The sequence below is a fragment of the Capricornis sumatraensis genome, chromosome 2, assembly GCF_032405125.1.
Source record: "Capricornis sumatraensis isolate serow.1 chromosome 2, serow.2, whole genome shotgun sequence".
NCBI lineage: Eukaryota > Metazoa > Chordata > Mammalia > Artiodactyla > Bovidae > Capricornis > Capricornis sumatraensis.
The window spans coordinates 191,867,748-191,888,549 of NC_091070.1; the positions used below are offsets into that span (position 1 = coordinate 191,867,748).

General features: G+C 39.7%; 1 protein-coding gene across 1 annotated transcript in view; it reads left to right on the forward strand.

The window, feature by feature from the left end:
• Nucleotides 1-20,802, forward strand: part of USP24 (ubiquitin specific peptidase 24) — a 163,498-nt gene that overhangs the window by 72,824 nt on the left and 69,872 nt on the right. The window contains exons 21-34 of the mRNA XM_068966782.1: nucleotides 1,196-1,272; nucleotides 2,240-2,380; nucleotides 2,544-2,597; nucleotides 3,648-3,763; nucleotides 5,622-5,688; nucleotides 5,812-5,922; nucleotides 6,597-6,695; nucleotides 6,790-6,963; nucleotides 12,357-12,442; nucleotides 12,614-12,707; nucleotides 13,741-13,896; nucleotides 16,655-16,752; nucleotides 20,015-20,110; nucleotides 20,227-20,455. Coding sequence (XP_068822883.1) covers nucleotides 1,196-1,272; nucleotides 2,240-2,380; nucleotides 2,544-2,597; nucleotides 3,648-3,763; nucleotides 5,622-5,688; nucleotides 5,812-5,922; nucleotides 6,597-6,695; nucleotides 6,790-6,963; nucleotides 12,357-12,442; nucleotides 12,614-12,707; nucleotides 13,741-13,896; nucleotides 16,655-16,752; nucleotides 20,015-20,110; nucleotides 20,227-20,455 — 1,598 coding nt within the window. The remainder of the gene's footprint in view (nucleotides 1-1,195; nucleotides 1,273-2,239; nucleotides 2,381-2,543; nucleotides 2,598-3,647; nucleotides 3,764-5,621; nucleotides 5,689-5,811; nucleotides 5,923-6,596; nucleotides 6,696-6,789; nucleotides 6,964-12,356; nucleotides 12,443-12,613; nucleotides 12,708-13,740; nucleotides 13,897-16,654; nucleotides 16,753-20,014; nucleotides 20,111-20,226; nucleotides 20,456-20,802) is intronic.

Below are 20,802 nucleotides of genomic sequence, written 5' to 3' on the forward strand. Positions count from 1 at the left end.
TGAGAAACAGCTTCACAGTTTGGTATATGCTTCTGGACTTGGCCTTATACATATAAAGATACATCTATATAAACATGTTTATATAAACAAATGAATTTCTTTTTACATGAATGGTATTTTTAAATTACACAGCCTAATAACTGTCAAACTGTTTTCGTGAAATTACTTAGTATAAAAAGGATTCATTTAAGGTAAAAATTGGTCCAAGTATAAAAATCCTCTTTTCAGTTGTTTAATTGAAATTTTTCTTATTGATATGAATTTTACATGCCATAAAATTTATTTTTTTAAAGTGTGCACGAAGTGTTTTTTGTATGTTCACAATCTTTTTCAGCCTTCACCATTGTTCATCTCAGGACATTTTCATCACCCCGGAAGGAAACTAGGTAGTAGTCACGCTGCATTCTCCCCTTTCCACAGTTGCGCATCTGCTTGTTGTCCTTGTGGGTTACTCTGATCTGGACATTCTATATCAGTAGAATCTTGCAGTATGTCACCTTTTATATTTGGCTTCTTGATCATGCTGAGACATAATGTGGTCAAGGTTCACCGAGGTTTTTGCACGTGTCAAAACTTCATTCCATATGACTGGATAATACTTCATTGAATGGATATAACACATTGTATTTATCCATTCATCAATGGATAGGCATCTGGGTTGTTACCACTTTTGGTTATTGTCAATAATGCTGCTGTAAATGTCCGTGTACAAGTTTTTATCTACCTAGGAGTAAAATTGCTATATGATATAATTAACATTTGAGGAATTGTCAATCTTTTTTGCAAAGTGGCTATACCATTTTATAATCCCACCAGCAGTATATGAGGTTTTGATTTGTCCACATCTTCTCTAATAATTATAAACTGTCATTTTTATTTTAGCCATCCTAGTGGTTTTGAGATGGAATCTCATGGCCTTTAATATGCATTCCCCTGATGACTAAGGATATTCATGGGCTCTTTGGTCACTTATCCCCTTTGAAAAGATGTCCGTTAAAATCTTTCTCATCTTTAAATGGGGTTATTTGCCCTTTTAGTTTTGAGTTTTAAGGGTTGCCTAATTGACTGTCTTGAAGATTTGTGCCTGTTTTGTTCTGAAAGTTTTATCATTTTAGCTCTTGATATACTTTGTCTTTTCATTGATTATCTGTGGTACCAAGAGCACATGAATTTATCTGACGTTCTATAATTTCAGGGTTTACCTTATTTAAGACTTTCTTTGAGAATGTGAATCTGTGTGACCACCGATTGAAAAGACAAGGAGCTCAGCTGGTAAGCAGCGTTGCTTTCAGACCTAGATAACTTGGGTCATCTAGTAGAACTTGGTATTCAGCAAAGAAAAAGAAAATATTCTAATTGAGAGAAGACATGAGGTCTTTTGAAAAGAATGGGCTCCCCCTTTGACTGCAGTCTCCTGCGTCATTCAGAGAGCTCCTCAGAGTGTGAGGGCATTCCCCTTCCCATACAGGTGACTTCTCAGATTCCTCTTTGCTTTTTGCTGATCTGAGAGAGCCAGTGGCCTCCTGTGGCTGGGTGAACGCAAAGTAGGGATAGTTCTAGCCCAGCTTGTAACCTCTCAGATCCCTGCAACAGTTCACAGGTACCTGAGAACATACCAAAATCTTCAGTTCTGGGGTCTTAGCAGCAAGGATTTGGGGGAAAATTTTTAAGAACAGACAAAGCAGGAAAATGAGAATGTATACAGCTTACATTTATATTTACGTCAAGTAGCTTTAAAAAGGTGAAAAATAACTCTTTTTCCAGATCTGTTTCATTCATGGCCTAACTTCCTAGAATTTTTACGAGATCTTGTAACCCTCGATCTTGCCATTTCTAACTGAGCTTTGAGAAGACCAGATTGAGCCCCGAGGAGTCTGGCTTGACTCCCTTTCCTTTGAAGAAAAGCTCCTGCAGGGGGCGCCCACGTTACCCCTGCATGTGTGCGTCCGTGCCCCATCTGGGTAGAGCTGCAGCTTCAGTTTAGGATAACATCTGGAGAAAAATCTCCTTATCTGTCCCGATTCCGTGGAAGTTGCCCAGTGTTTCTGTTGTTGGCTGTTTTTTGTTTTAAAAAATTATTATATAAAACTGTTGTTTTATATACTAATGTTCTCGAGTATAGCTTGGTTTTTGTAGCCTTAATTCATAGTGAACTGTAAGAGGTATGGAGTTACAGTGTAGCAGAAAATAATTGTATTTTTGTGAACTTGATGTGCTATTTTTTTTTTCTTTTGAACAGTATGTCGAAAAACTGGAATTGATAGGAATGGATTTCATTTGGAAAATAGCCATGGAATCACCTGATGAAGAAATTGCTAATGAGGCTATTCAGTTAATTATAAACTACAGTTACATTAATCTAAATCCTAGGTTAAAGAAGGTAAGTAAGGAGAAAAGGTGCTCATACACAAAAAGTAATGTATTTTTAATTGATAAGTTGGTGTGCCTGAAAGTTGAGCTTCTTTATTTTGACATTTTATCCTTGATAATGATTACAACTAAATAGTAGACTCATTAATTTCCATTTACCTCTTAACTTTTAGGATTCTGTATCATTACATAAGAAATTCATTGCTGATTGCTACACAAGATTAGAAGTGAGTAGCAAATTTTATTTAACCTTTTTTTGAAATAAATGCTTTGAGTTTTCTTCCATTTATAATTTTGTATTTTGAGATCATGTATAGTTCTGATATTTCTGGCTGGGTCCCGTTGGAAGAATTTGCCAGCAGTATTGGCATAGGGAACAGGCATTTACCTTGATGCCCACAATATAGAAATAAATGTAACTTTATGGGAAATCATTCCTTCTCCCTCTACCATCTCCCTTCCCTGTTTCACCTACCCTGCCACACCTCACTCCCCACCTCCTTTTGGGGTATAAAACTGTATTCTGTACATTCTACATTTTAATAGATTCTTTTTCTCCTTTCTTGGTCCAGAAGTTTTATATACATACTTGCTTCTTTTCCCATCATTCCTCATGTGTCATTTCATTTATATCATAAATGCTGTTAAAAGCCATAGCAACACACTCAATAGTAGGTGGCATTGGCTGTCTTTGTCCATTAGTAGCCTGTGACATAATACTATCTCATGTGTATTTCCAATGCCTTATTTCTAGCATGATGGTTAGAGTATTAAGCATTCATCTTTTCATTCTTAATTTGTGCTTGTTGAAGTTTAATACCTAATAAAGAGTGTTCCAAAAGCATAAAATGCTACTGCCCTCAAAAGTTGAAAAGTTAAATTTTCTGGTAATGAATGTATGCTGGCGATGAATCTGTACAGGAGTTCCCAGGTTGTGACTTTCATCCAAATACATGGTCATAAAAACACTTAAAGTATTCAGGTACCCTAAATAAGGTGCTGTTGTAAGAAATAACACATGTAGAACAGTCGTTCTCAATTGGAGATTATTTGGCCTCCCAGGGGACATTTGGCAGTGTCTAGAGACTTTCTGGTTGTCACTAGATGGGTCCTGCCGGGTACCTGGTGGCCAGTGGGTGGTGAGTACAAGTCAGAAATGCCACTAAGCGTCCTACAAAGTCCAAGACTGTCTTCCATGACAAAACACCTTCCAGCCCAAAATGTCAGCAGAGCTGATGCTGAGAAACCCTGATGTAGAATAATTTCTTGTTACATAGGCAGCCAGTTCAGCACTTGGGGGCCCCACTCTGACACACGCTGTGACCAGAGCAACGAAAATGCTGACAGCGACTGCCATGCCAACTGTAGCCACATCAGTCCAGTCTCCTTACAGGTAAGCACTTACAGAAGTCACAGCAAGCACCCAACACACGAAGACAGGTCAGCTGTAAAATAAAATTGGGATCTTTTTTCTTCCTTGGCGATCTCTCAATTAATTGTTCATTTCCTCATTTTATTTCATGTATATTTCAAATAGTCATATCCTTGAAAATTATGTATTCCCTGTCATATATTTTATCATTTGATTCATTTTACTTTAACTCTGTGTAATATGAGTAGCCCACTCTTTATGATTGAACCAAGATATATTCTTTGTATGAAGAATAATTTTTTTCAGATTTGAAATATTTACTTAGACATAACTTTCTGAATAGACAAATCATGACACCAACAGTGTAAAAAAAATGAAGTGGCATATGATGATTAATATTGTACATTATGATATAATCATAGTTAAGATTTATGTACTTAAATTTATTTTTCAAATAATTGTGTTAAAAGTTTGAATTGACATCTCTAAATCACATTGCTGTATTGAGTGTTTTCAGATGTTGTCAGTGAAATTTGAGTTAAGCATTTTCTGTACTTCTTTGGTATAGTGAGGAGAATAGATGGATATTTAGAAAATTAAATTGAAGCAGCTAAACTACTTCTGTGGGATTTTAATAAGTCTTTCATTACTGGTGAGCAGCCCCAAATCAGTGATGCTCAGGTGCTCAAAAGAGCTCCCTCTGTGTCTCATTCTGCTGCCCTCCAGTGGTTGGTGCTGATAGAGTCTCTACTTCTGGAATCACTTTATGTGTGTATTTCTTTCTCTTTGTTTACAGTTGGGGACGTTCCTTTTCTTTTTAAAGCCTTTAAAGCAGTTTATAGCAAAGTGATTCAGTTATATATGTATACTTTTTTCTGTATTGTTTTCCATTATAGTTTATTACAAGATATTGAGTATAATTCCCTGTGCTAACCAACTCTTTTTAAAGTGAAATTTCCAGTACTGCTAATCAGCATGCCTGAGATTTAGAAATAGACCTATATGAACTATTTAGACTTTCTGGAATATCAAGTGTTTGAGGGCACTTGGATTTTCATCTGTCAGTGTTAACACATGTCGTGTTTAATAAAGTGTGGAGCTGTCACTGTATAAGCTGCTGAATATTGGAGTCCTCTTATTTCAAATGATATGTAAGATTCCTTAACTCTGACCTAAAGAGACCTCAGGTCTCATTTTTAGAGTCTGAGAGCTCCGCACTTCCTTGCTATGTGTTTTCTGTTCCAAAGATGATTATATGTCTTGATGTGTGTTGATTTCTTAACTATTTTGAAAATCCCTGGGATACCATATTCTGTTATATGTTTTAACTATACAGGGTAGTCACATAAACCAGATGAACATTTTGAGGGGGGGGGGGTCCTTTTTCTTCTGCCTCATTCTTGAGCTAATTAAACAGCAGTTCTCATTTGTGGCAAACTAAATGGTTTACGTTTGTCTTCTAAATTTCAGGCAGTTCAGAACTTTGTCAGTTCTGTGTGTTTACAGAATTATGTGGCATATTTTAGTTGTAAGATTATGAGATTCAAATTCACTGATTGTTCATTCTTGGTGAATTGATAAACAAATAAGTCTGCAGACCCAGAAGAAGCGCAGGCCTTCTATTTGCGGAACAACTATTTAAAAAAAAGAGAAAAGGACAGGAAAGGAAATGTGGGGCAGGGCCAGCTTCTCCACTGTTATTCCATCTGTGTATGACAGCTGTGACCCGTTTGAACCATCGCCCCCTTGAGTAAAAGGGAAGTTTACTTTTGCAGATTTCAGTGAGGGCTAAATGTGATTGTGGTTTTGGTTAAAGAGACTGAAATTGAGCTCATGTTAGCAATTCAAGTATGTTCAAAAAATTTTTTTTAATTCATAGATCCACTAAACTTGTAATAATTGAACGATTACTGCTTCTGGCAGAACGTTACGTGATCACTATAGAGGTAAGCCTCTCTTCTTTGTAAAACAACTTTATCATGCTATAATTAGTCTGTTAGGAGTGTTTTTTTTGTGACATTTAACTGTGGCACTGTCCTGTTTGTTTGACTTGCTGTGTCTTTTTCAAGGATTTTTACTCTGTTCCCCGAACTATTCTACCTCATGGTGCCTCATTCCATGGACATCTTTTAACTCTTAACGTTACTTATGAGTCTACCAAAGATACCTTCACTGTAGAGGTAGGTTTCCATTAAGTTCTGAAGCCATATTGTCTTGTTATTTTCATATGAACCTCATTGATTAAGATAGCAGCAAAAATGACTATTTTAAAAGCTGTTTAGTAAACAAATTTAGAATAAAGATCTGAAGTGAAAGGAAGTTGATAGGGTCTAAGCAGATACATAAGTACATGATATCAGGTGATAATGAGTGTTATAAAGATATAAGAAGAATACCACGTGACATAGTTTAGAATGGACAGGGAAGGTCTCTGAGGTGGTCACATTTGAATGGAGACTTGAATGAATTGACAGAGCAAGTTATTTCTGGGGAGGAGCTCTCCATACCAAGGGAGCAGCAGGTACAAAGGTCCTAAGGTGGGAGTCTGTTGGGTTTATTCAATGGCAAGGAAAGTGGCTGGTGTGACTAGAGCAAGGTGAGAAGGGGAAGAATGGAAAGCTCTGCAGTGGAAGGATTTGAAATTTGATTACATGCATGATGGGGAGTGACGTATGGAATAGAATGTTTAATTACTGCAGCGGGGAAGCCTCATGAGGGCAAGGGTTCTTGTCTTTGGGTTCTCTGCTATGTTCCCAGCTTCTGCAGCAGTGCCCAGTACATATAAGGTGCTCACTAGTAGCTGTTTAAATTAATTGATGAGCGAATTACAATATTGTTTCACTTCATTTTACAGGCTCACAGTAATGAAACTATAGGGAGTGTCCGGTGGAAGATAGCCAAGCAGTTGTGCTCTCCAGTGGACAGTATACAGATATTTACAAATGACAGTCTGGTAGGTGTAAATACACATTTTGTGTCACTTTAGTCTGTTGTCAATATTCTCCTCTTTTCCTTCTCAGTAATAATTAAGAAACCACTTTCTGCAGCTGACAGTGAATAAAGATCAAAAGCTACTCCACCAGCTGGGCTTCTCTGATGAACAAATCCTCACAGTGAAGACTTCTGGCAGTGGGACACCATCTGGGAGCTCCGCAGATTCCTCAACCAGCTCCAGCAGCAGCAGCAGCGGGGTGTTCAGCTCATCATACGCCATGGAACAGGTATCCAGTTATAATCTTCAAGTGCAAAACGAGAACTTAACCTCATGAAGTTTTGCCTTCAGCCCATACAGGTTTGGATGATTATGTCCTTTCCTCGTAAGTCCTGACTCTTCGGAACTGTATCACAGAAATGCTGGGATTTAGTTGGGAGAAGGAGAAGGCAATGGCACCCCACTCCAGTACTCCTGCCTGGAAAATCCCATGGACGGGGGAGCCTGGGGGGCTGTAGTCCATGGGGTCGCTGAGGGTTGGACACGACTGAGCGACTTCACTTTGACTTTTCACTTTCATGCATTGGAGAAAGAAATGGCAACCCACTCCAGTGTTCTTGCCTGGAGAATCCCAGGGACGAGGGAGCCCAGTGGGCTGCCGTCTATGGGGTCGCACAGAGTCGGACGTGACTGCAGTGACTTAGCAGCAGCAGTAGCAGTTGGGAGAAGACTGTGTACTTTGTCAGTCTTCTGAACCAGACTCCTGTGAGTCTGAGTGATTCTGCCTGGCCCCTGCTTGCTGCTGCTCTGTTACATCTCTCTTCATTGATTGTCCTCTGCTGGGTCATTACCATTCACAGTCAGATGTGCTGTTTATTTCTGCCGTCTTTTCACCCAAACTTCAGCTTCAGTTTCCTTCAGTTCTCTCCTTTTCAAATCAGCAAAGCTCCCTGAAAGAGTCTGGACTCTCTTTACCATCCTCTCTTGACTCCTCTTGAAGAGAGACTCCACATGTTTTGTCCACCTCTTAATCTTCATCTTCTTGACATCTCAGCAGACTTGTCCCTTGTGATCATTTCCCCTTGAAATACTTTCTCCACTTGTCTCCCAGAACTCAGCGGCCTCTCCATCCCTCTCTAGGTCTTCCTCTTTGGGCTCCTCTGCTGCTGCTGCTTTATCTTCCTGATCCGTATGCAGAGAAGTTCCCTGGCTCAGTCCTTTGACCTCTCCTCTGTCTACACTTATTTAGGAATCTTACTTAGGAATCTCATCCAATTTCAAAACTCTATATATTATATATACATTGATAACACCCCAACTTTTATCTTTTGCTTGAAGTGTAGGTTGTTGTGTTAGTCACTCTGTCTAGTCCAACTCTTTGCGACCCCATGGACTGTAGCCCACCAGGCTCCTCTGTCCATGGGATTTTTCAGGCAAGAATACTGGAGTGGGTTGCCATTCCCTTCTCAAGGGGATCTTCCCAACCCAGGGATCGAACTCGAGTCTCCTACACTGTAGGCGAATTCTTTACCGTCTCTACATGGAACCAACTACTCAACACAGCATCTCCTCTCAAATGTGTGATAGACACTCCATTCTAACTCTTGAAACTGAGCTGCTGCCCGCTTTCCCACCACCTCCTCCTACCCCAAACCTCTTCATCCCACAGTCTTGTCCTGTTTCAGATAATGCCTATTTCATTCTTCTAGGGATTCATGCCTGAATCTTGAGGTCCCTTCTTTCCCTTATACATCTATGTATCACCAAATCTTTGACTCTACCTTTAAAATACCTCTATATCTAGAAGCCAGCTACTCCTCTGTCTCCACAGCTTCCACACAGATCCAGGCAGCCATCACGCCCCACCCACCTGAGGGTAACCGTAGTGCTGCGTCTGGTCCCAGGGCTTCTGCCCTTATTCCAGTTCAGTCTCTCTGGTGTATAGCACCCAGCATCTCATGATCTTTTTACAGACCAGTCAGATTATGCCACTCCTCAGGTCAGAGGCTTCAGCACCTCCCACCTCACTTAGTGTTCTCCCCGGAGGTCTTCCCCCAGGACCCACCCTCCCTCTCACCGTTCCAGCTGCAGTGGCCTCGATGTTGGTCCTCAAACATAGCAGGGCCTGTGCACTTGTTCTTCCCCAATACCCAGGCATTTTCTTTGCTGATACCCAGGTTCTTTCTCACTTCCTCCTGCTCTCACTCAACTGTAGCCTTCTTGGTGAGCCTTCTTGGCGATCCCATCTAAACTTTCAGTCTGTTCCTACTCCTGCATGGCTCATTTCCCTTCCCTGCTTTATTTCCATCTCAACATACTATATAAAATATTCATTTTGTTTAATGTCCCTGTTTCTCTCCCCAGTGAAATGTAAGCTCTGTGAGAGCAGACCTCTGAATGTTTTGCTCACTACTGTATTTCCAGCACCTAAAACAACAGTGAAACGTAATAGGTAGTCAGTATTTCTTGAATGATTTTATGAATCATTCAAGGTTTTTTGTACCTTCTCTGTGGCAGGAACTGAGCTCAGCACCAGGGGTAGAAAACTGAAAAAAGACATTCTGCTCTTTATGCATTTACAGTCTACAAAGTAAGATAGTAACCAGCACTCATGTGAAGTAAAAGTATTTAAGTAATGGAGAGGATTATTATATACAGCTCTTTCATTTAATAACTTGTGAGATTGTTGTGTGGCTGTCTCTTTAAAACTTAGAGAGCATAGTCTTGCTATAGATACCACTGAAGCCTGCAGGGTTAATGTTAATATTGTGATGTTTCTTAAAAACTAACTATACTTACATGTGAAAGTGAGAGTCACTCAGTCATGTCTGACTCTTTGCAACCCCATGGACTGCCCAGTCCATGGAATTCTCTAGGCCAGAATACTGGAGTGGGTAGCCTTTCCTTTCTCCAGGGGATCTTCCCAACCCAGGGATCAAACCCAGGTCTCCCACATTGCAGGCAGATTCTTTACCAGCTGAGCCACAAGGGAAGCCCAAGAATTCTGGAATGGGTAACCTATCCATTCTCCAGCGGATCTTCCCGACCCAGGAATCAAACCGGGGTCTCCTGCATTGCAGGCGTATTCTTCATGTAGTGAGAATTTAAGAATGAAATCTCACTCAGAGCATTATTAAGACAGTTTATCAATAGCAGAAGTGATGTACATAGCATCTTCAAGTTTAACATTTTTATATTTCATCATTGTTGTTCAGTCGCTAAGTTGTGTCGGGCTCTTTGCAACCCCGTAAACTGCAACACGTCAGGCTTCCCTGTCCTTCAATATCTCCCTGAGTTTGCGCAAACTCATGTCCACTAGGTCAATGATGCCATCCAACCATCTCATATCTGTCGCCCCCTTCTCCTGCCTTCAATCTTTCCAGCATCAGGGTCTTTTCCAGGGAGTCAGCTCTTCACATCAGGTGGCCAGAGTATTTATTAGAGCTTCAGCTTTGGTGCTAGTCCTTCCAATTTAGGGTTGATTTCCTTTAATATTGACTGGTTTGATCTCATTGCAGTCCAAGGGACTCTCAAGAGTCTTCTCCAGCACCACAATTCAAAGCATCAATTCTTCGGTACTCAGCCTTCTTTATGGTACAGCTCTCAACATCAGTATGTGACTACTGGAAAAACTATGGCTTTGACTAGATGGACCTTTGTTGACAAAGTGATGTCTCTGCTTTTGAATACACTGTCTAGGTTTGTTATAGCTACTGTTCCAAGGAGCAAGTGTCTTTTATCACTTGATGTCTTTTAATTTTGTGGCTGCAGTCACCTTCTGCAGTGATTTTGGAGCATAATAAAATGAAATCTGACACTGTTTTCACATTTTCCCCATTTATTTGCCATGAAGTGATAGGACTGGATGCCATGATCTTCATTTTCTGAATGTTGAGTTTTAAGCCAGCTTTTTCACTCTCCTCTCTCACCTTCATCAGGAGGCTCTTTAGTTCCTCTTTATATTCTGCCATTAAAATGGTATCATCTGCGTATCTGAGGTTGTTGGTATTTCTCCCAGCAATCTTAACTGCAGCTTGTGATTCATCCAGCCCAGCGTTTCACATGATATACTCTGCATATAAGTTAAATAAGCAGAATGACAATATACAGCCGTGACGTACTCCTTTCCCAATTTGGAACCAGTCCATTTTTCAGTGTCTAGTTCTGTTTCCTCTTGTCCTGCCTACAGGTTTCTCAGGGGGGCAGGTCAGGTGGTGTGGTATTCCCATCTCATTAACAGTATTCCACAATTTGTTACGATCCACACGGTCAAAGGCTTTATCATAGTCAATGAAGCAGAAGTAGATGTTTTTTTTTTTTGGAATTGCCTTGCTTTTTCTGTGATCCAGCATATGTTGGCAACTTGATCTCAGGTTCCTGCTTTTTTTAAATCCAGCTTGTACTTCTGGAAATTCTCGATTCTCATACTGCTGAAGCCTAAGCTTGAAGAATTTTGAGCATATCTTGCTGGCATTTTAAATGTGTACAGTTGTACAATAATTTGAACATTCTTTGGCATTGCCTTTCTTTGGGATTAGAATAAAAACTAACCTTTTCCAGTCCTATGGCCACTGCTGAGTTTTCCAAATTTTCTGGCATAATGAGTACAGCACTTTAGTGGCAGCATCTTTCAGGATTTGAAATAGCTCAACTGGAATTCCATCACCTCCACTAGCTTGGTTTTTTGTAATGCTTCCTAAGGCCCACTTGACTTCATACTCCAGGATGTCTGGCTCTAGGTGAGTGACCACACCATCGTGGTTATCTGGGTCATTAAGAGATTTTTGAACAGTTCTTCCATTCTTGCCACCTTTTCTTAATCTCTTCTACTTCTGTTAGGTTCTTTCTGTTTTTGTCCTTTATTGAGCCCATCTTTGCATGAAATGTCCCCTTGGTATCTCCAGTTTTCTTAAAGAGATCTCTGGTCTTTCCCATTCTATTGTTTTCCTCTATTTCTTTGCATTGTTTACTTGAGAAGTCTCTCTTACCTTTCCTTGCTCTTCTCTGGAACTCTGCATTCAGTTGGGTTTATCTTTCCCTATCTCCTTTACCTTTCGCTTCTCTTTTCCCATCTGTTTGTAAGGCCTCCTCAGATAAGCACTTTGCCTTCTTATGTTTCTTTTCCTTGGGATGGTTTTGGTCACCACCTCCTGTACAGTGTTACACATTACGGACGGATTCTTTACCAGCTGAGCCACAAGGGAAGCCCGAGAATTCTGGAATGGGTAGCCTATTCCTTCTCCAGCAGATCTTCCTGACCCAGGAATTAAACCGTGGTCTCCTGCGTTCCAGACATATTCTTCATGTAGTAAGAATTTAAGAATGAAATCCTACTCAGAGCAGTATTAAGACAAAGAAGTCAAAGTGAAAGTCACTCAGTCATGTCCAGTCCTTTGCAGCCTTACGGACTATAGGCCACCAGGCTCCTCTGTCCGTGGTATTCTCCAGGCAAGAATACTGGAGTGGTTAGCCGTTCCCTTCTCCAGAGGATCTTCCAACCCAGCGGTTGAATTTGCATCTCCTGCATTGCAGGCAGATTCTTTACCACTGTGCCACCAGGGAATCCCCAAGTTTTACAGTCGCCAGTCTTTCAGAACCAGTCATTTTATTGTTTGTACCTTTGATTAGAAAAGAAGAAAATTCTTTTGTGAGTTTATATCTCTGTTTTGCTTTTTACCTCAGGAGAAATCCCTCCCTGGTGTGGTGATGGCTCTTGTGTGTAATGTATTCGACATGCTTTACCAGCTGGCCAATCTGGAGGAGCCAAGGTAAATAGAAACGTTTGTGAAGCTTGCAAGAGAGCAAGCTATTAAAGTTAGGGAACCAAATAAATGTTCTCTTAATATGTATATCACTTCACATCCCCTGCTACATTTGACTGTTTTTTATTTGAAACTGTGGCTCTTAAGAAAAAAAAATTCACATTTGAAAAATTTCAGGATAACTCTACGAGTACGAAAGCTTCTCCTCTTGATACCTACTGATCCAGCCATTCAGGAAGCCCTTGATCAACTTGATTCTTTAGGAAGAAAGGTATGAGTATCTTGGATAGTTATTTAACAGGCATGGAAATTTTATATCATGATTCAGTAAAAATGCAACATAGCATCACATAAAGGTCATATGATACCATCTTTCCCATAACAGATTTTTTTCTTTAGAAAAATACTTTTGCTCTAAATGGAAATCTGAACTTCATAATGACTTTTAAATTATCTATAGCCAATAATAACATCAAACTTTAGAACTGCAAGAACCTTTAATGTCATCTACTTCTGCCGCCTTCATGTTTTATATGAGGAAACCTAAACCCAGAGTAATGAAGTGTCTCATCTAGGGTCAGACTCTCATTCTCATTCAACTGTGATGTTTTTCTTCTGTCATGATGCCTCTCTGAGTGTGGTTGTTGCATATGTTTGAGTTGCTTGCATAAATGAGTTATCACTTAATTTTTTCTCAGTTGGTATTTAAAGTTCCTTTTGTTTAATTTTTAGAATCTTGTTCCTTAAGAGTTTATACTAAAAATGTTTTATTTATAATATTGTTTAATTGTATTTTCAGAATAAATTCATTTAGAACAAAGTTGTTAAAACTAAGCTATGAATTTTGTATTTCAGTGATTATTATTTAGATCAGGTCAGAACCTTATCACATATACATTATTTATTAATTTGAGGGGGAAGAGAACTAATGTAACTGTAAACTATATTACTAGAACTAACCCCCCAAAATTCTCAAAACTACTACTCTGCAATCTTATAATTTAATTATCAGAGTTCAGTAGTACAAATTTTAAAAACCTGGAAATAAATTAGGATGGCCTTGCTAGTGTTGCTTAGAATACAATCCCAGAGGCATTCCTGTAGAATGGAATGCTGTGGACCACTTACGGTCTGTGTGATGGAGTTCAGTGCTTCGTTAATAATTGAAGAGTGATGTGGCTTCCAGGTTAATTTTTTTAGAAAATGTCGATGATTTGAGTATATTAAAGTAGAAGATAATATTACAATATATAGTGATAATGTTTCTCCTTCATCTGTGTCCTTTTTCATTATTTTAAACTTAGAAAACATTGCTATCTGAAACAAGTTCTCAGTCTTCAAAGTCTCCATCCCTGTCTTCTAAGCAGCAGCATCAGCCAAGTGCCAGTTCAATTTTAGAAAGTCTGTTTCGATCTTTCGCTCCAGGAATGTCCACCTTCAGAGTGCTCTACAACTTAGAAGTAAGAAAGCTCATTTTTTAAAATTTAATTTTAACAGATTCATTTTGGTGTGAAAATTCATGCTTTCAGATGTCAGAAATAAGTAAATAGACTATAAATTGAAGTGTTTTATTGTTTTCGACTTTGAAAATGCTCTTTTTTTCCCCCAACTTATACCTGTGTACATTGTTATACTTGTAAAATAGCATGTAAATAAATAATTAGGAAGCCTAGTGTATAAAAATGTGTAATTAACTTCCTCTGGAAGTTTTGCAAGTGTTTATAACGTCAGTTATTAATCTTCAGCCTTGTTACTAAATGCATCCTAACTTTTTAAAAAAGCTGTTGCAATTTGTTGCCATTAATGAAGCTTTATAAGTAGTTCTCAGGAAACACATTTAACATTATTATTTTAGGGTTTTTTTAGAAAGCTATTTTATTAAAAAGCAAAAGAATATTTTTGTTGCCCTCCTTCATAACAGTAGCTTTAAATTAGTAGATTCAGTTCAGTAAACTTTACTAATTATTTAGTGTCTACAAATCATTGTGGTAGTTTTAACTACCACAGAGTTGAAAAGATGTGATAATTGCTCCAGGTTCTTATGAGTAAGACCTAGGAGAGGCTGGATAGGCCGAGTCCTGGAATCAGAACCATAGCAAAGCACTGTGGAGGTGGAAACTTCCCTGCACTTCAGGGCACATAAAGTTCTAGGGAATATAAAGCCCTGAATGATTTTGTTTTACCTTAAATTGTTCTATTTAGTTAGTTGTTTATTAAGGAATCCAGATCAGTGCCTGAGCAACCTTAATTATCAAATTACCATTTATCTTCAGTAGGTTTTGAATCACAACAAAGGTCACAATTGGCAAGAAGGTACCTACTCAGGCATGATTTCAACGTTTTATTTCATCTGACAGTCTAATTTGGAGTATAAAGTCATATTCACTCATTTTTGTGCTTAACTCATTATTTATGTTTGTATGGTGGAGCTGTGATAATGTTTCTTAGTTGCCTTAAAATAATTGTTCTTGTGTAAATGTTTGTTGGGTCCAAAAGGAAAAAATATTTAGCATGTATTTTAAAAATAAAGTATGACCTCATTTCTTGTGAACATTTAAAAATACATACAGTATTCCAAAACAGAAAATTACCTAGAAATTTTTGGCTAATTCAGTCTTATAAAATTTGTATCTTGCATTGCTGCCACATTTGTTATCTGCTTTTGAATGATTGTCTCAGAAAGTTAAGGTATAAATCTTAACACCCACATTTGAGAGCACCCTGAAAATCACAATGACCCAGCAGTGGGTCTGGTTTGTCATCAGCTACTTAGATTGCATTATCTTAGAGCCAAAGGACTGTATAAATCATCCCCAGTCTTATTTTAGAACTTCAGATTAACTGGGAATTCCTCTGATAGGTTGCCTTTTGCTCTATAAAAAATGTAGAAACCATAACACCCCCAAAGCACTTCTTTTTACTGTTACCTGAAAGGTTAATGTCCTTGCATTTCGATCTTTAACTTATGTTTGGCTTCTAGGGAAATTCAGAGTGGATATTCCAAGTACCCATTCCTTTGGGAAAACCTTTCACCCTCACTAAATTGCTGTCCATTAAGCATGGGGAGTGTGTGCCTGTGGCTGTCAACACTTAGAAAGGGTTAGGATAGCAGAAGGTTCCCATTCTCCTGAATGATGGTTGTGATCTGAAGCTGGCAAACCAGTTTCCCAAAGGGCAACTTAGGAAGAAAGCATCTTTAGACAAAAATATCACATTAAGAATCTAAGCTCCTAAAATTACTAATAAGTTCATAGAAGCAGATTTTTTTTTAAATAAAGAAAGGATCTTGAATTACATCTAGATTAAAACCTTGGGAAAACTGAGGCTATGAGCTTTAAAAAATTTAAGTCACAACTAAATAAGCAGTTGTTTCCTGGGCACTAGTCTTGTGCCAGTGCTTATACTAAGCACCTTAAGTTTGTGCTATCTTACTTACAAACAATACTCTGAGAAAAGTAATTATTGTCCTCATTTACCCAATGAGAATACTGAGGCAAAAGGGAAAATTACGTATGTGAGATCTCCCAACTAGTCGGTGGTAAAACTAGGATGTGAGCTAAATTTGTAGTCTCATACTACAGGTTATTTATGTGAAAATAGTTTCCTTTAGGTGGACACTACAGTGTCGTAAAAAGGGCATGGATGTTAGAGTGAGACCCATCTAGACTCAAATTCTAACTGTGTGACCACAGGTGGGAGGTCACATAACCTCTCAGGTCTCAGGCTTTCCCTGTAGAATAAAATACCTATGCCTTACAGAGCGAGATTAAGAGACAGAGCAAACTTAAGTACTTCATCTTATGCCTAGTACCTTGTAGACAGTTGCTGAGTAAATAGGAGTTCGAATCATTATCAGGAAACTCATCCAGCATTTATAATAAATGGACTGTTATAAAATTTCGGTTTATATACTTTTTTTAGAACATATCCGCATAACACATAATGTTACCTGCTCTTAGGCAGGTCTGGAGCCTGAGACGTTCACATTTGCTGGTTTCATGAAAGAGGAGCATACTAGCTGTCTAAAAACAGAAAGATTTTTCATGCTAAGTAAATGGAACTGTTTGTGAAACATCAGCCTCCTTATACTACTGGAGGTAGAAAGAGCAGCAGTTAAAGAGATTCTGACTCAAGGTGTCTGATTGCTTTACTTGGTTAAAGGAATAATTTCTACTGGAAATGTTGGGATGATTAATTATGCTTTATCTCTTTTCCAAGGTTCTAAGCTCCAAACTCATGCCAACAGCTGATGATGACATGGCAAGAAATTGTGCAAAATCGTTTTGTGAGAACTTCCTCAAAGCAGGAGGTTTGAGGTTAGAGTTTCAATATTGTATTATATGAATTGCAGAAAATGAATAGAGTTATTTTAGTTAATTTCTCCTGCCAGGCCTTATTTATGCCTACAAGACATGAAGTATTATAGGAGTTGTAATAAGAAGGAGTGATGTTTCTGTCTTTAGAATATTTTTAAATATTTTAATGACTTTTGATTATTTGGAAAACTGACAGAAGCATGTGTCTTTCCCCTTTGGTGGTGGGGGAAATTCTCAAGAGGAGAGGAGACTGTGCTGTTTCTGGTCACTCCCACATCAGTTTGAGATAAGGTGGATCTGATTCTTAGTAATCTATGTTGTGCAAGGCATTAGCACTGGGGGAAGATATTATCCCTGCCTTTGAGAGCCTCAGGGTTTAACAAAGAATAACAAATGGTTATTGCAGGTATTGAAACAGAGGCTTATAAAAGGTGCTTTGTGGGATAAAGTGGGGAAGAAAGCAGTGGTTAAAATGGTAAGATTTGCTTGGGGTAATACCCCACTCCAGTACTCTTGCCTGGAAAATCCCATGGATGGAAGAGCCTGGTGGGCTGCAGTCCATGGGGTCGCTGAGGGTCGGATGCGACTGAGCGACTTCACTTTCACTTTGACGTTCCCAGAAAGTGACATGAGAGCTGGAAACAGATGAGTCACCATTCTCTAGGTAATGAAGGGGGGAAGGACGTTCTCAGCCAGAGGAGAGGTGGGGATGAGGGAAAGCATGGAAGCACGGGACTGTCTTGGGAACTACAGTTGCCTGGTGAGACTAGAGCAAAGGACAAGGGAGAAAGATTGGGAATAGGGGGTCATACTGAGGAATTTCAGCATTACCTTGTAAAAACAGGAGGTGTCTAAGCCAGGAGTTAGCTAGAACAGTTACTCTGACTGCAGTAGAAACGGTGAATGCAGGTGGAAGAGACTGGAGGCAGGGAGGACTGTAAGAACTGTTACAGTGCTCCAGAGAGGAGATGACAGGCTCTAAATTTGGGACAGTGGTAGAGGGACATTTTCAAGATGAAGTAGAAAAGTCTTTATGATTAGATGCAAGATTGTTGTTGCTGTTTAGTCTCTAAGTCATGTCCAGCTTTTGCGACTCCTTAGACTGTAGCTCATCAGGCTCCTCTGGCCATAGGATTTCCCAGGCAATAATATACTGGAGTGGGTTGCCATTTCCTTCTCCAGGGGATCTTCCCAATGCAGGGATCAAACCTGTGTCTTCTGCATTGGCAGGTGGATTCTTTACCACTGAACCACCTGGGAAGCACAGATATAGAGGAAGAAACATTTTTAAAATGGCCCTATGATTTCTAGCTTGGAAGAATGAGTGAATGATAACTCTTTAGTCCATATGGGGAATGAAGATAAGATGGAGGAAACTGGGAAAGTCAAGAGAAGTGAGTTTGATTGTGCAAAAGATCTCTGTGAGTCACATGAAGGGGATGGTTTGGACATGATGCCCTTGAGAGAAGTGGAGAATGGCACTGGATGTTCAAGGAGGCATCATATATAAGGAAAGAAAGCCTTGCAGCCTGAGACCCTGGCAAGTGAAAGGCTGGGAAGCAGAATCAGTAAGTGGAAATCTCTACCATACAAGTGAGAGAAAAGGAGGTGACCGAAGTTCGAAGGATAGGATAACTGAAGAGAAAGTTTGCTTTTCCATTTTACGTTGGAGAAGCCTTGGTTCTCATTGTGAGCTGACTAAAGGCCAATGAAAAAGAAAAGAATAAAGATAAAGGGGGGCAATCAACCAGTGGGGCTAAGTTCCACTGCAGTTGGAAGACATGTTCCATAAAGAAAGTAGGCCTGCCGTCTCCTTCAGGAAAGAAAAGAGTGAAAACCAGCTTGAATTTTGAGCAGAGGGTAATTGAAGGAATTCTGTTAGAGGCCTTCAGGGAAGAGAGCTTGGGTGAGACCTTGCAGAGATCAAGGGGACTAGAAACAGAAGTGGAAATAGAGGGTGAAAACTCATTTCCAATCACTCAGCCAATTACAGAGCTATGCTAACAAAGGCATTTTAATTCTGGCTTATTTCCGAATGTCAGTGTACATGCTAGGCATCGTTCTGAGTACTAGAAACAGAGCAGTGCATTGATAAAACAATGATCCATGTCCTTGTGAAGATGATAGTCTAGAAGGGAAGACAGTAAAGAAGTAAAAGTGTATGTCAGGCGATGATAAAAGCTGTAGAGCAAAATAAGACAAAGAAGAGCGGGTGCGTAGGGCAGGTGGGTAGGGGGAGGGTTTGTTCGGTGGAGTGATCAGATGGGGGAATATTTTACAAAGACCCGAAGGAGGTGAGGGAGCAAGATCTGGAGATGCCGGGGAAAGCTGTCCAGAGGAGCATCCAACGCGAGCCCCTGTGAGGGTCGACCTGGTGTCTGTAAAGCCAGCAGGGGGCTAGTGTGGTTGGGGCTGAGTGAGGGGAAAAGGGTAGGGGGGCATGAGGCTACAGAGATACCAGAGGTCAGGGTATGCAGGATTTTACAGGCTACTGTGAAGGAAATTGGAAACCATGGGAGGATTTTGTCCAGAGGAATCCCATGGTAACCTCCATTTTTAAGGGATCATTCTAGTTGATCTTTTGAGAATAGATTTTGGAGGTGAAGCTTCAAGAGTAGAAGCAAGAAGAAGAGTTGGGGAGCTTTTACAGCAGTGTAGGTGATAGCAGATGTGAAAAACAAGCTTTGTAGAATACCAATTCTGGATATACTTTTGAATTGATAGCTCTTCTAATACCAAGATAGCAGTTGATTGAGGAACTTACACAAGTTAGTGAGAAGGAAAGCTGTCTAAACACTCTGTATTGGTTATCTTTTTGGGTAAGAAAGGAGTCTGATTTTAATTCTGAACCAGGAAGGTTATATGTACCATAAGAAATCGTTGTGATAGGAATCTGTGTGATCCATTTATATGTAAAGATCATGTAAGAATTTTAAGTAATTGATAAGCATTAAACTACTTATATGGAGAACTTCCCTAGTGGCTTAGATGGTAAAGCATCTGCCTGCAATGTGGGAGACCTGGGTTCAGTTCCTGGGTCAGGAAGATCCCCTGGAGAAGGAAATGGCAATCCCCTCCAGCGCTCTTGCCTGGAAAATCCCATGGACAGAGGAGCCTGATAGGATACAGTCCATGGGGTCGCAAAGAGTTGGGCATGACTGAGTGACTTCACTTTCACTTTCAAACTACTTATAGAAAATTGCCTGTGGAAGAAACAGAAGTCTTAAATATCCTGCCTTTTCTTTTTTCTTTTTTTTTGAAGTTTGGTTGTAAATGTCATGCAGAGGGATTCCATCCCATCAGAAGTAGACTATGAAACAAGGCAGGGCGTTTATTCCATCTGTCTACAACTGGCAAGGTACGTAAATCTATTGCTTACTCTCAGATGGCTATTCTTGACTCTTTCTTCCAGATCCCATCCTTTAAACATAGTATGAAATGACCTTGGCTTAGCCTAGCTTATTTCCTTTTAAGATTTTTACTCGTGGGACAAACATTGCCAACCTTATTGGATGAAGACCTCACCAAAGACGGCATAGAAGCACTTTCTTCTCGCCCATTCCGAAATGTCAGCCGGCAGACGAGCAGGCAAATGTCCTTATGTGGCACCCCAGAGAAGTCATCCTACCGACAGGTGTCAGTGTCTGACCGATCTTCCATCAGAGTTGAGGAGATCATTCCTGCTGCACGAGTCGCAATACAAGTAAGTGACCTGTGTTTGTTCAAGAAGTCCCAAGGGCCTCCTGTACAGAAGCCACCGCTGGTGGGGAGGGCCTATGCAGATATAAAAATTATTGATGTGAGTATCATCCTCAAGGAGCTTACAGTAAGTAAGAAAGAGATCAACTAGTGTAGAGTTCACTGTAATTCAGCTGGAAAACATAAATTGTTGTAAGAAGACTACCAAAGCAAGACATTTTACAGGGCTTAAGAGGAATGAAATAGTCATCTTCATGTGCGGCTGTTACAGGATTCTATGTAGGAGGGGCTAAGCCTTTAAGAATAGGTAGGGATTCCATATCCATGGATTCATTTAGAGAGAGGAAAGTT